Below are 15,245 nucleotides of genomic sequence, written 5' to 3' on the forward strand. Positions count from 1 at the left end.
AAGAGCCACTGAAGAATCCTCATGTGTAACCTTGCTAGAGGAACTAACAGCACCGTGGCAGACATTGAGCCTAGCACCTGTAGGACCATCCTGGCTGGGGCTTTGGATCTTGAGATCAGAGCTAGAACTTGGCCCTGTAAAGTTCGAATCCTTTCGGCAGGAAGAAAGACACGCATCAATCTTGAGTCTATCTCTGCTCCTATAAACTTTATGCGCTGAGAGGGCAGCAAGACAGACTTTGACCAATTGAATGTAATCCCTAGGGAAACACCCAGGAGATGGTGGCTTTGAGGTTGTCCATAAGTAGATGCCTGGTGGTGGCAGTCAGGAGCCAGTCGTCGAGATAGGGAAACACTTGGAATCCAAGACTCCTCAGGTGAGCCGTCACTACTGCCAAACACTTGGTGAACACCCTGGGGCTGTGGTGAGACCAAAGGGCAGAGCACCAAATTGGTAATGACCGGTTCCCAGGCCGGAGCGCAGGTACCTTCTGGACGCCTGATGTATCGGTATGTGATAATAGGCGTCCTTGAGGTCTATGGAGCACATCCAAACATCCTTCTCCAACAACGGGAGAATGGATTGCAACGTGACCATTCGGAATTTGGATTTCGTGACAGATAGGTTTAGTCTGCTGAGATCCAATATTGGTCTCAGGTCCCCTGTCTTTTTTGGCACTAAAAAGAACCTTGAGTAATTTCCTGATCCGATTTGGTCTGTGGGGACCGGTTGGATGACTCCTTTTTCTAGCAGCTTTGAAGCTTCTGCGGCTGCTATTTCCCTTTGACTGGGTGGTGGGTCCGGGATTCTCTTGAACGAAGGGGGTGAGGACTTGAATGGGATGGTGTAACCTCCGGCAATTATCCGAAGCACCCATCTGTCCTGAGTGATTGACTCCCAGGCTTCTAGGTGCTTGGCAAAACGACACCCGACTGGCTCCGGAGCAGCACAGCCGGGCAATACCTCATGTAGTATGGGAGGCTGAAGAGCCACGAAAGGACTCGCGGTCTCCAGAATTGCGGGGCCCTCTGCCGCCTCTGGGACGGCGTCTCCCTGAAAAATTTCCCCGCCCTCTGCCTCTGGACGGGGAATCTTCCTGCTGTTGGGAGAAAAACTTGCGAGATTTTCGGAACCACATTTTCCCCCCTCCTTTGGCCTTGGGGTAAGGCCGAAAGGGAGTGGAATAACGGGCCCCTACGGCAGATAACGTTTTTCCCTCTTGCTCACAGCGGGTAAGGGTGTCTTTCACCTTGGGTCCAAACAATGAGGACCCATCAAAGGGAGCGTCGGCGAAGGAAGACTTGAAGGCCTCCGCAAACTGACACAAGCGGAGCCAGGCTTGTCTACGTAGAGCAACGCCTGTGCCTGCCGCTCTACCCGCCCCTTCGGCCGCATAAGAAATGAGCCTCATGGACGAGTTAGCAATTGACGTAAGGATAGCCAACTGAGAGCTAACGGACTGGGCTAGCTGCTCAGGTAGGTTACCCGAGAGGGAGTCTGACAACTCCTTGACCAGATCCCTCTGAAGCCTGGTAAAATGTGCCAAATAATTCAGAGACCTTAAGGTAAAGGCCGCTGAAGTCAGGGTGCGCTTCCCGTACCTATCCATACTCCTAGACTCCTTATTAGGAGGATGGATGGACGTTGAAGCCTCTGCCACGCCCTGTTGTGTAGCAGATGCCACCACCATGGCATCTACAGCCACGCCTTTAGTAAGGAACTCCTTCTCGGGGTGCAGATAAGAATTTGTTTGGGCGAGAAGGGACTGGTTCCACGGTATCCGGGTGTTCCCACGCCCTTGACAAACTAAATCCAGAAGCTCGTCGAAGGCGGAGACACCCAGGAGGCGGAGGGCTGAGCCCCAAAGGCCTTGAGGAGCACTGATTCGTCCGCAGAGGGGGGTTTGGACATCCAGCCGCCTCGTTGTTTGAGGATCTCTAAGATGTCTGCAAAGGAGACATCGTCCGAGGACGACTTAGGGGACCCCTCCGCATCATCCATATCCGTGTCCGATGTAATAGACTCGGGGGAGTCCACGTGCTTCCTCTTGCACGATCTCTTCCTTGGGGGTTCCTCTGGAGATGACTCCGAAGAACCCTCAGGAAGAGGGGAACCCCCACTGGGGGTAACCTCAGGCCTCGGGGCTCCGCTGGCTACGGACAGGGGAACTGCCAAAGACCCAGTATCCACGCCCAGGGAAGGTGCTGGTAGAACCGAGAGATGGCCGAAGAGGATTTGGCCAAGGCACTCCTCATGGCCCCGAAAGCCGGACCCCCAGAATCCTGGGAGAATCCGGTCTCCGGGGCCATGATGGCAGACGGAAGTCCCGCAGCCGAAGCACCGAGAGGGAGGCTCGGAACCGAAAGCAAAGGTCCCGAAACATCACCCTCGGGTCCAGCCGAAGAAGTCCGCGTACCAAACTCGGACCCGAGGGCCCGGGTTGGAGTAAGGGTCGGAGCCGACCCTGAGATCTCCACCGGCTCCAAGAGCACCTGCTCCGACGGAGCCGAAGCAGTCGGAGGAGGAATGGCAATGGGGTGGGTCATGGTCATCGGCTCCGAGGCCAACTGGGTCGGAACCGAAACAAATTTTTGGAAGACTGGAGACTGGAAAAGTCTTTGGAGCACCCTGTCTATATCAGAATCCGACATTCTCGAAGACCGAGAGGAAACAGAACGGGTTCGAGAAGACCTCTCCCTCGGCCCCAATGGACTAGGGGACCGGCTCCGAGGCGACTCGATGAGAATCGGCCGAGGAAACACACACCAGATTCCATCGGTGCCGAGGTAGACTTCGGCGCCGAGGAGGAAGTGTCTGAGCGGGCGACCCTTGTCGGCTCCGAGAGCAGTGGAGCCGACGAAGGAGACCCGCCTCTCGATGCCCCAGCCATCGGCTCCGAAGCCCGAGGAGTCGATACTGGAGGCATCGAGGCAGACCGTTCCGACCTCGGCTCCGAAGTCTTTGGAGCCGAAGGGGAGGCCTGCCTAGGTCTCTTGGCAGTCGGGTCCGACGGACTGGTCGGAGCCGAAGCCCTTTTCTTTTTGGCAGGAGTCGGAGAGGAAGCCAAGGCTTCTTCGAAAGAGGGTTTAATCAAGCCTTTGAGAATCAATTTATTTTTCCTCTCCTGGAGGACCCTGGAGGAAAAAGCGTGACATACGCTGCATGACTCCTGCAAGTGCTTTGCCCCTAAACAATACACACACAGTAGATGGTCATCAGTAACAGACATCTTAAAAGCACATTTAGAACATTTCTTAAAGCCCGAAGGCCTATGGGGTTGAGACATGTTGATACACAAATCTAGTCACTCTGACAGGAAAGTACACTAAATTTTAACTACTGATATAAGCTTACAGTAATAAATAAATCCAACTCTTCCTGTAACAAGAACAGGTAACTCTAACCCAACTTGAACAATTATTAGAGACCCTGTAATTCAAATATTAACAGTCCGGGGAAGGCCCTGAATGGAGGGGGGCCGAAAACAAACTGAACTCAATCACACACAACAATTTCAAGTCCAAATCGTACACAAAGTAAGCGATAGCTGTTAAAACAGCTTTTTTGAGCAAAAACAGCAAAAAACTGACAGAAAAGTTAGTTTAATAAACTACTTAGCCCAGCCAGCTCGAGACCACGTCTTCGCAGGGAAGCGGCAAACGAGATCTGGGGGACTGGTGGTGGTGCATCCTGGGATATAGTAAGCTCAGCCAATAAGAGACTTCGCTCTTTGGCATAAGCGTGCCGAGTCGGAGCCGAGGGATCGGCTCCGAACCCATCATTCAGAATGTAGGCGAGATAGGATCACATAACATCTGGTTCATTAAATATTTCAGCTGGCATTTTATCAAACATGCCATTCTTCGAACCGTTCTGACTGAGATTGCATTACGGTGGGGATTTGGAAATTTGCCCTTTCCCCCTGTAGTGCTATGTTGGAGTTGGTAAACACAATTAGCAGGGGGTAGCCCCACACAAAAGGGAGGTTCGAATAACAAAATTTCATGATGATCCGATTCTTTGATGAAGTAATATAGACCCGTAAGTAGCAATGAGGATGACTGTGCTCTTGAATCGATATGTTTTGTGAAGAAATTTGGTAATGGGGATAAGCATATAGGAGATCAGAGGGCCAAGCATAAAAAGAGAATCTCTCAGGAGCTCCCCCACTGGGGGGGGGATCAGGGTAAAGAACTTCCTGCACTTGTTATTGAGGGGAGAAGCAAAGAGACTGCAACATGGTTGAACCCATCCACAGAAAATACTCTCTGCCACGTTGACATTTAGAGACCGTACATGAGGCATCAGAATATACCTGCTTAACTTGTCTGCAATCACTATGGATTTTCCCTGGATGTGCATTTTTATCAGAAAGTGATTGGAAGACATCACCCATTGCCATAATCTCATAGCTTCTCAACAAAGAGGGTGAGATCTGGTTCCCCCTTGTTTTTTGATGTACGGACCACTGACATATTGTCTGTCTGAATCTCAATAATCCTGGTTAGGAGAGTGTCTTCAAAGGCCTGCAACACTAGGAGGACAGCTCTTATTTTCAGGACACTGATATGCAAGTTGGTCTCTTTAGGTGACCATGTACTTTGGACTGTCCTTCCCAAGTAATGACCCCACCCAACTTGAGAAGCATCTGTGGTCACTGTGGCCTTGGGCTGAAGAAGAACAAATGGATGGCCTTTGTGTATTTGATTGCAGTGGATTCACCAAAGAAGGTACTTCTTGCAAGCTTGAGTTATCTTGATCGGCCTGGATAACGGAGCTGGAGAATAGACATTGAGTTGAGACTGAACATTGGAGGATTCTCATATGAAAACTGGCCAGCAGTACAAGAGTGATTGCTGCTGACATGGATCCCAATGCAAGGAGTATCAGATGGGCTGAAAGCAAAGAATTCTGAATAATCATTTTGACCTAGGACTGAATTGTTTGAATCCAAGACAGAGGGAGAGAAGCTATTTGAGTGACTGCATTAGAAACAGCAGAGATGAATTCCAAGTTTTAGTTGGGTTCAGTTGAGATTTGTTGTAATTAATGGATATTCCCAGATAAGAACACAGCTGGAGTAGGTAGTCCCATGCTTGAATTAGTTGATGCCTGGTTGGAGTGGTCAGAATCCCTGCAATCTTAGGTGAACTGCCAACTACTGCCATGCACTTGGTAAACACTCTGGGGGCTGTGGTGAGACAAAAGGGCAGACTCTGAATTGGTAATAACTGGCTCCCAGTCAGTCATGTAGATATTCTCTGGATCATCTGTTCATTTTGACATGATAGCACGCATCCTGAAGATCTGTCAAGCACATCCAGTTGTCCTAGTGCAGAAATGGCAGAATGGACTGAACAGTAACCATCTGAAACTTTGAATGCTGAACCGATTGATTTAGTTTGCTAAGATCCAAGACTGGTCCCCAGTCCCATTTATCTGGCAATAAAAAGAATCTTGAATAAGATCTGGACTCTCTCTGGTCTGGGGGGACCTATTGGATGAATTTTTTCTAGTAGCTTGTTTATTTCTAGTGTTGCTGCTTCCCTCTGACTGGGTAGATCATCAGGGATTTTCTTTGAAATTAACAAGAATGGATGTGAAAATAGTATGATATAACCTCTGGATATTATCCTCTGCACCCATGAATCTTTTGTAATTTCTTGCCAGGCTCTCTGCTGCAGGGATAGACGATCCCCCCATGACTGCCTCCAGAGATGAACAGTCAAGCCTCCTTTCAGGAGCGCTGATATGATCGGTCAGAGAAGGACCCCTAGATCCCTGATTATGTGGACCACCTCTGCTGTGGGATGATGTCTTAAATTTGAATTCTCCCCTGTCTCCACGTGGATCTTGAAAGGGGCCCTGGGATTTCTTAAACCACATTTTTCTTCTGCCTTGCTGGTTCCTAGAAAATGTCAGTTGAGGAGTCAAAAAATGTATGCACACAGCAGACAGGGTTTTCCCTTCCTGCTCACACCTAGAGAGTGATCTGTCAAAAAGATCACTGATGAAAGACTTGAAGGGTTTCCCAAAATCACATAAACACATCCAGGCATGTTTCCTAATGGAAATTCCTGAATTCGCCACCTGTGAAGTACTTCAGCAGTGTGGGAGGTAAGCCTCATGGATGAATTTGAAACAGACTGTAGGGTAGTCAACTGAGAGGAAGTAGTACTCTCTACCTCAGAGGATATGGTCCCCAGAGAGAGATTTGGAGAGCTGTTTGATCAAATCCCTCTGAAGTTTTATGAAATGTGCCAAATAATTCAGTAACCTAAGTGCGAAGGTTGCTGAAGCATACACATGCTTCCCAAAACTATCCAGCACCCTAGGCTCTCAGAGGGGTGGACAGAGGAACTCTGCTCTGCCAGTTCCTTTTTAGTGGCCACCGCTACAACCATGGCATCAAAGGGTACTCCTTTACTCCAGTGTGGTCTATCTTTAGGTGGTGCCACAATTCTGTCTGGTCTCTTAGGAATTGGCTAAGTTGTGTCTGGTTCTTTCCATACCCATTGAGAGACTAAATCTATGAGCTCATCGGTGGGCGGAGTCACCCAGGAGGTAGACAGGCCAGATCCAAAGGGCTCCAAAAATACTGATTCCTCTTGGAAAGGGTTATCGGGGGACCAACCACCTCTTTGTTTTAGGAGTTCTAAGATGTCTCCAAATGAGACATCATTGGTGGTGATCTGGGGGACCCTTTCCCTTCATCAAAATCAGGCTCTGAATGCAAAATTGAATGGGACTGTGAAGTCAGAACCGAGGATAGCAGAGTTGTTTGAATTTTAAGTCTTGAGAAAGCTCTGTCCACTACCTCGAAAGCAGAGTGCCTGTGAGAAGCAGAAACCGAAAGATATGACAAGGAAGGCTTGCAGATCAATGGCTCCCATTATCCCACAGGCAAACACCCTGAGGAGGGAGTCAGAACCATGCTAACGCTTATGTTCTGTGGGGAAGGGATGGCTTTGACATCTTCGGAGTCAAATCCAACACCACAATGCTGGTGCCAACACTTCAGCTCTAAGAGTCATCCAGCTCCAAGGCACTGGGGAAGGACAGCTCAGAGTCACCATCGGAGTCAAAGATGCCAATATCTTCAGATCCAAGGAAGATGACTCCACGGATTATGGATCCGATGCATGAAGCTATGATTAGAGGTGTGGCTCTAAGGAGGGTCTCCAGACCTAATGGGTTCAGAGCTGAAAGGACTCCCATTTGTATTTGCATACCGAGGACCTTCCTCATCATCCTGTCTACATCTGACTTGGATAGGCTCCTAGAAGACTGAAGGGTGGAAGCCATGGATGAAGGTCTTGAGTGACGATGGGGAGACTGCTCCAGAAAAGGTGACAGGAGCCAAGAGGTAATCGGTTCCATTAATAGCTGAGGCGAACAGGTCTGAGGTGACTGGTCGGATCTTGACTTATGGTCAGATACATTTGGATCCGACTTTTTTGTTTAACAGGTGGTTCAGAGGTCAAAGCCGAAGTGTGATCTGGAGATCTCTTATGAGATTCCTTGCAAAGGGAATCTCCCTTTTTCTCAAGTTTTTTGGGGGGTTGAGCCCCAGAAGTCATTGGTGAAGATTTTGAAGGAAGCGGATTAACTTGTTTTTCCTGTCAATTAGAGCACAGGAGTTGAATCCCTTACAAATGTCACAATCTGTATCTAAATGTCTTCATCCTAAACAAGAAATCAGTTAATGGCAGGACCACCCAGGATGCCCTTATATTCATATTGTGTGCTGGTTCTTGCCTTAGAACAGATGTAGTCTGGAGCTGTTAGAGAGGCTGGTAGGCCCAGTAATGAACTGGGGCAATGGAGGTAAGCCAGAATGAATAAAGCAGAAGGAGAACCCCAAAAAATGAATAAAAAAGGGGTAAGGATCACTTTGGTAAATTGTTAGAAGTCTCAAAAAATATTGATGATTTAGAAGCTTTTCTCTGCTTGAAAGATGTTAGCCTTTGTACCACTACTGAAGCCTGGCTTAACGATCAAGAATTCCAGAAGAGACCTCCTTTCATTTTTGCAGATCTGAAAGGATAGATGGTGGTCTCTAAACATTTATAAAAGAACTCTTAAAGCAAGAAGGCAAGAAAACAACTAAGGATTAGGAATTGTTTATACAAAAACAATGATTGGAAGTACTGAATATATGATAGGAACCTACCATATACTGTCTCTCCTCTGCAAAACATACCAATTACCTAACTAAACAAGATATATTAAAAAATAAATCTACACAGAGGATTTAAATCCCCAAATGCTGACTAACTCAGCAATAGATATGACCAAATACTAACCAAGTTAACCAAAACAATTAAATAAATGCAGTTATCTGAGGGTGCTCACCACAAAAGTAGGTGCCTGAATAATACAGTTGCTCCAATTAATTCATAATGCAGCAGAATTAGCTGCAGGTGGATGTATCCTGACCAGATTTCAAGAGCAGTATGGCTGTCCGGTATCCGGGCACCAGGTTACTTCTCTGAGGATGACATCAGGCAGGAACTCTGCTGTATACACAAGAGAAACACACTATTCCTGTTTTTTTTTCTCTGGAAACAGCTATCACCGATTTTACCCAGCCTCCTACCTCTGGCTAGAAAGAAGGTAATCATCACAACCTGAAAGCAGGGAGAGCAGATACAGATGGTCTAGGAATTATCAGACCCCAATTTGCCTTACATAAACCACATCAAGCCCCCCTAGTCTAATACAAAGTATATTGAATACCCTCAGAAAGCCCTCCACATAAGGGAGGATATTCTGTGAGACTGACTGACTTCCTCTGTACATCCAAAAAAAATATCTTGCTGAAAGGTAAACAGAGAACTTAGACGATTTTAATCTTAGCAGAAGAAACAGTCTCTCTCTTTCTCTGTCTTCCTCCTCACAGTAGAAGGATAAAGATGAAGCAAAAGGGGAGAAGGATGGAGTGTTCCTGCTGCAGCAATGATCTTGTTATCAGAACATTTACTGTTATGGTGAGTACTCCACCTGCAATATTACAGTTTTGTAAAGAAAAGGAAAGGATCACATTTCTTTTTGGGAATGAGAGTCAACTAGTAAAGTCATACTTGGTGTAAACATTATGTGGCTGTGAAAATAAAGTATGTTTTATCTTTCTTCCTTTTAACACTATTCCCACATGAAGTGTGTTTGGTAAAAAGGTATACTGAATCTAGGAAGCACTAGTTGTCCATGCCCCTACAGATGATTGTCTAGGAAGCAAACAGATTTGGACTTGCGGTTATCCATCTTCTTCTGATATTCCAGCTTATTTTCTTGTCTGGTTACCTTTCATTCAGAGTTTCTTATTTTTCTGCTTATGTAGTTTGCTAACACATTCTGTTCACTGGAGATGTAGGCTGTCTACAACTGGATGTTTAGGCCGATGGACAGTTCCCACAGTCTTACGGCTAGTTTGCAGAGGAGGCAGCAGTTCATGCTTTCTTGTTTCTGATACATTATACCACTGTAGCATTCTCTCTTACCACTCTGAGTAAGCACCCCTGCCTTAGGGAAGACTGAAAAGCTGTTATGTGGTTCCTTTGAAGTCACAGTGGAGCTTATCTGAAATGACACACAGGACCTATTTCTATAATTCATGAAACAGTATGACAAATATTGCCTTTTTAATATTCATAGGTTGGTACTAGGCTATTGGCCCTAGGGCCTATACAAGCCTAGCCATAACAATTCCCTGGCTATTTCTTCCCACACTATTTACTTCCTGGACCCCTGTCTAGCAGGGCGACTGACGTGATCCCCGGGGTGAATTTCCTTTCTCCCATCCAATCGACAAGTTCCTTTTGAAGAGGGCCAAAGAGGCACTCTGCTTGACATGTATGGGCAGTCTATTCCAGAGTCTGGGGAGACTCTGGGTCAGGAACCTATCCCTCCAGCATATTTTGTTTATTGTGATGACAAGGTTTAGATCCCTGGAGTGTGTGGCTCTGAGGGATTGGGATTTCTTTAAGTGTAGCATGTCCAACAGCTCTGGGTTTGACATAGCCTTGTATGTTAAGCAGAGATCGCCTCTGAGTAGACGATATGCGACAGAGTATAGCTGGAGTTTTTTAAGGCAGTCAGCACAGGGCATCTGCTTTAGACCTGTGATTCTTTTAGTGAGGTATTTCTGCGGTCTTTCTAGTTGTTGCAGGTGTCTTGAGAGGTAAATACCAAATGGGGCATTGTATTCTATAATGGGTCTAATGAGGGATGAGTACAGTGGGACAATGACCTCCTTTTTTCTGGATGAAAAGCCCTTAGTGATGAGGTGTGCCGCATAGAAGGATTTCCTGACTGTTGTGGTGATGTGGTTATCGACGGTGAGACCACTGTCCACCTGTGTCCCTAAGTCTCTTATCACACTTTCGGTGTTTAGTGTACTGCCACCTATGTGGTAATTCACAGGTACATGTTTTTTCCCAAAGGGGATAACTATACATTTCTCCCATGGCTCTGGCACCAAGCATCTGTTTCTGTAAGGCCCTTTTGTAGAGTATCCACATCATTTGGAGATTCAATAATGGCTCCCAGTTTGCAGTCATCTGCGAACTTTGTTAGCCAGAGTCCCTTAGTATTGGCCTGTACTTCAGAGAAGTAGATGCCAAACAAGAGTGGTCCCAGGACTGAACCCTGAGGTACTCCACTTGTCTGGAGCTAGATTTGGAGTCAGCTACTTTTACAGTGTGGGTTCTGTCAGTAAGCCAGTTGGCAACCCATCGAGTGACGTAGGGATTAATGCCCAGCTTAGTAACTTTATCTATGATTCCAGAGTGGGGGATGGTGTCAAAGGCCTTTGAAGAAGCAAAAGTAGCTACTGATAAGAGTGACAGTGCATGGTACAAAACATGATCTTTTAAAGGCGTTCAGTACTATTCTGCATAAAGGAATAATTTGCAAATTAAAACCACTAAACGTCAATCCATTAGTTCAATGGGAAGAACACTGGTTGAAAAACAAGAGGCAACAAGTAAAGTTGGGGACTGCCTCTCTCTCCCCTGACTGGGGTAACTGCTTGTGTCTCACAGATAAAAAATTGGGAAAAAACACTAAAAACTGACTCTGGATAACAGAATATGCTGACAATGGCTGGAATGGTTTTCTTTTATGTTCACACCTGTGTTGAACAGGCAACCTACAAAATGTGTAATAACTTGTCCAGAGGTTTGGCTGTGCTGTTGTAAAATTTGTGTCTTACGGTTTCAGCACCTGGATTTCAAGTATGTCCTCTGGTTACTGTCTACGTGTAGTTTTACGTTTTCCCCATGTCTATATGGGTTTTTTCTAGGTACACCACCTCAAAAAAAATGCTGATTAACTGTGTAAACTAAGTTGTTAGTACACATACTTACTGTACTTACCCTTGCATTTATGATCCAGACGGTGCTGAAAAGGGTCCAGCCCACTTGTCCAGTTAACAAATAAACATTGAAAAAAAATGAATTTAAAGATTAAAAAATTGTATGATCTTCGAGTTGGTTATATTACTTTGGGGATGATTGGGGGGAGGGCTTTGCTAGCACATTGGAAGAAATGTGTTACTGATTATCCCTTCCATTGAATGGGTTCTACTATCCATGTTTTGCTGAAAAGAATTTTATGGATATAAACCATTTTCATAGTAAACTAGGTAATACAATCACACTAAAAAATACAGTGAAGGCTCCAATATGGTCTAAAATACATACCTGATACTATACTAATAACCTCAGTTTTGCAGAATCATGAGACTTGACAAAAAAGGAGGAAATTATAATTCTAAAAATAAATGGTCAAATCATAACAAATGACACCATTGTTAAAGACCTACAGAGAACTGCAGACAATAATTTAAACTATGATCAGTGTGCATCTACCAAAATCATAACTGTTCTTGTAGCCCATCTGATTATCTAGTAACTCCAGGGAGATCACTGTACCTCATCACATCTTAGTCAATGATCTGATCCATTTCAAAATGCAACTCCGTGTCCCTTAGCCTTCTTAGAAGCCAAATGAAACAAGCTGAAAAGGTATAATTCCTTACTGACAAGATCAGTGTTAGAAAACTCTCTCACAAATACTTCATGAACTGTTATTAAAGGTAACCTGTATCTGGTTTAAAAGGCACTGTTTGAAGCCTATGCACTGAATACACCTCACTGGGACAGCAAACATCAGACTGGAAAACATTAACAAAAACAAAAATCAATAATATAAAACATGGCTAACACATTGCACAACACCTGCCAGCATTATGGAATAAGATTTTTTTCACCTTTCACTCATACAGGAGTATGTTTTATAATGGAAAGCATGGGGTTACAACAATCAAGTGTCTTGAAGCCAGTGAGTTATTCATAAAAAAATTATGAATTTTTCCCAACAAAACACAAAATTTACTATTCTACATGAGTTCCTGCTTGAACTAAGATATCTACATACATGAAAATCACAAATGTTAAGAGATTTTTAATACATTATATCTTTATACCCTGCAGTTCATGTTATGACTGACTATAACTGTGTAAATGCTAAGTATAAATACAAAAGAATCGAGTTATCTTTTCTTCATTTGCCTAAAAGTCTTTGATGTATCACACTGATTGTTTGGTAGGAAAACCTAAAAAAGTGTGTTTAAAATATAAAGCAGTACATTTTTCTCCTATGCTGCAATAAAACAGAAGTAAATCTCTAGGCATTTTACATGTTCCAATTCATGCAACCTGCATTACATCACAGATGCACCAATTTTAATAAAGCTTCAAAGTGGGGGAAAAAAGCACAATGGAAACAATTTTCTTTGTAATTTTTAATGATAAGTTACAACATAGACTTCATATATTTCTATTTAATATTGTGCTCAGAATATTATAAAAAACTGGAAATGTTTCTTTATATATAATGACAAAAGCATCTGCAACTTATGGCTGGCTGGTTAAAACCTTAACCATAAAATATGCAGTCTGAAAAACGGACCAAATAGCAGTGCCCCTTTTCCTACCACTGAAGTCCAGCAATGCAGTGATATAAAAACATAACAAGATTGTAGCTTCTGACCCCCATTTAAAACAAAGTGTGCTGTAGTTTCTTTAAAAAAACACAAACAAACATAAAAATAGGACTGTTAAATAATACATCTGTATTAAAATTATATACCTTTTGATCTAATACTTGAAAAAAAGTCTAATGAAGTAACAGAAAGGAAAGGGATAAGCCCAGGTGTCTCTGACATGAGGATCCACTAACAACACCATTAACCACCTATTTACAGGAAAAAAAAGGAACAACACAAAAGACTTCTGAAAAGAAAAAAAAAAACATTAACAAACATTTTGGTCATTAACATATATGATACACATTTTTTTTCAGAATAGTTACATAACAAGGGTGATGTGCTGGGGGATAAAGTCTATGCTTTCTGGGTTTCTGGTTGTGGCGAACACGTGGTAAATGTCGCTTATAATTACTCAACCAATGTCAAAACCGCACAGAAATTAAGGCATTTCAAAACAAACAGCACACACTTTCAAAGGCACAAAAAAGTTCCTCGTCAGACATCCTGGAGAACAACTTCAATAACATATGAAGGATTACATGTACCTTGGAGACCAGAAAGTTTGGGTCACACCCAGGCTACTAGAGAAAAATTGCAAATATCCCATTCTGTTTAATTGGAGAAAACTCCTTTAAAGCATTTTATCTCTCAAGAGACATGAAAATTCATCTTTCAGTACAATCTTCATGCTTCCGTTTAGTCACTGACTTAGTCAGGTCTAATCAGAAACATTCCTTTTCCATCCAGGCTTCTGTCTACCATGAACTGGGTTGAGTCAGAACCATCAGAATGGCATCCAGATTTCTGCTGGCTATAGAACCAGGCCATGTCAAAACTTTCAGAAGAATGCCTATGGTCCTCTCTGCCATGGAGACTGGCCATTTTAGAATCCTCCGTACAGCATCTGTTGGTTACCAAGACTCGCCAGGCCAGAACCTTCACAACACTGTCCAGGTTTTCATGCTTTATAATGTCGGCCACTGATGCAGTTCAGGTCCCTCCTTTGGTCGACACAGTTTGTTTTGCATTTTCCTTTTTAATTTTTATTTTTTTGAAAAAAAATTGTTGATACAACCTTTTTCTTTTCAAAAGCAGACACAGGAAAACACCACGTTTCAAACTCCATTTTGGTAAAATAAAATTCACAAGGACAAAACCACAATGCAGCAGTGAAGGATGCATGGTGAGTGTTGGCACTTTACAAGACTGGCTCCTCTTCCATTGGTTCATCTGTTTGCCTACAAGAACAACCCGGGGAAAAGAGAGGACAAATAAATATTGAAAGTTTAAGGAAAAATAAAACAGAAACACTGATTACATGTCTGAAAAGGATAATTAGGTAAAATTTAAAAGCAAGATACACTGCATTCATAAATCCAATGTAAATGAGTAACAACTCACTACAACTGCACCAGGTTACAACATAAAAAAATATTTCATATAAGCTAATGTCTTGATAAGTCTCCTGGGCATAGTTTGGGATTAAAATACAAAGTGTGAAGCTGAATAAAGAAAATGTATTGCCTGAATATGAAGTAATGTTTTCTTTCTTAGATGATAAGCATTCAGGCTACACATTTCATCCTACTCAAGATAAAGTGAAGGGGGCCAATAGGTGTGGTTAAAGGTCAGCCATCCACCCTTACTTTACAGCAGCCAGCAGTAGTCAACAAGTTACTGTGGAAGCCTCACCACTGCAAAAAAATACTTTGCCATGAGACGGCTGGCATATATTTATTTATTTGTTTGTTTGTTTCCCAGGAAAGTCTGACTGGGTCTAAGCAGACCCGTTTTCAGTGGAGGCCCAGGGAGAAAAGCCCCACAGTTACAAAGTGTACACAGCTTCACAAGTGTTGACAAACAAACATGTAACAACTATTAAACAATTACTAATACTAGCAAGGCTTCACTGGTGAACACCATCATATACAGGACACGTATATCTAGGTAATTTTTAACAGGCATATAATGATATACAGTGGCTAGGGTTGCACACAGTTTACAGTCATATACATGGTAGTAGTACTTCAGGGTAACTGTTCACAGACATAACAAGGCTTGTGCACTGCTTACAGTCAGATATATGGAAAGTACAGTTGTGTACACTTACCATATATCATTACATTTGGGTTATCCTGCTGGCAGGTTGCCCTCAGTCGGCCTGAATTCCAAAGTCTTGGGTCCTGCGTCAGTT

At 43.8% G+C, this 15,245-nt stretch overlaps 1 protein-coding gene across 5 annotated transcripts in view; it reads right to left on the minus strand.

The window, feature by feature from the left end:
• Positions 1–12,790: 12,790 nt before the first annotated feature.
• Positions 12,791–15,245, minus strand: part of HDAC5 (histone deacetylase 5) — a 2,571,411-nt gene continuing 2,568,956 nt past the window's right edge. For all 5 annotated transcript variants that reach the window (XM_044055165.1, XM_044055164.1, XM_044055163.1 and 2 more), the window contains one exon: positions 12,791–14,289. In XM_044055165.1, the coding sequence (XP_043911100.1) occupies positions 14,250–14,289 (40 nt within the window). In that variant the 3' untranslated portion in view covers positions 12,791–14,249. The remainder of the gene's footprint in view (positions 14,290–15,245) is intronic.

Source organism: Protopterus annectens, chromosome 13.part0 (genome assembly GCF_019279795.1).
Source record: "Protopterus annectens isolate FY-2018-M chromosome 13.part0, PAN1.0, whole genome shotgun sequence".
NCBI lineage: Eukaryota > Metazoa > Chordata > Ceratodontiformes > Protopteridae > Protopterus > Protopterus annectens.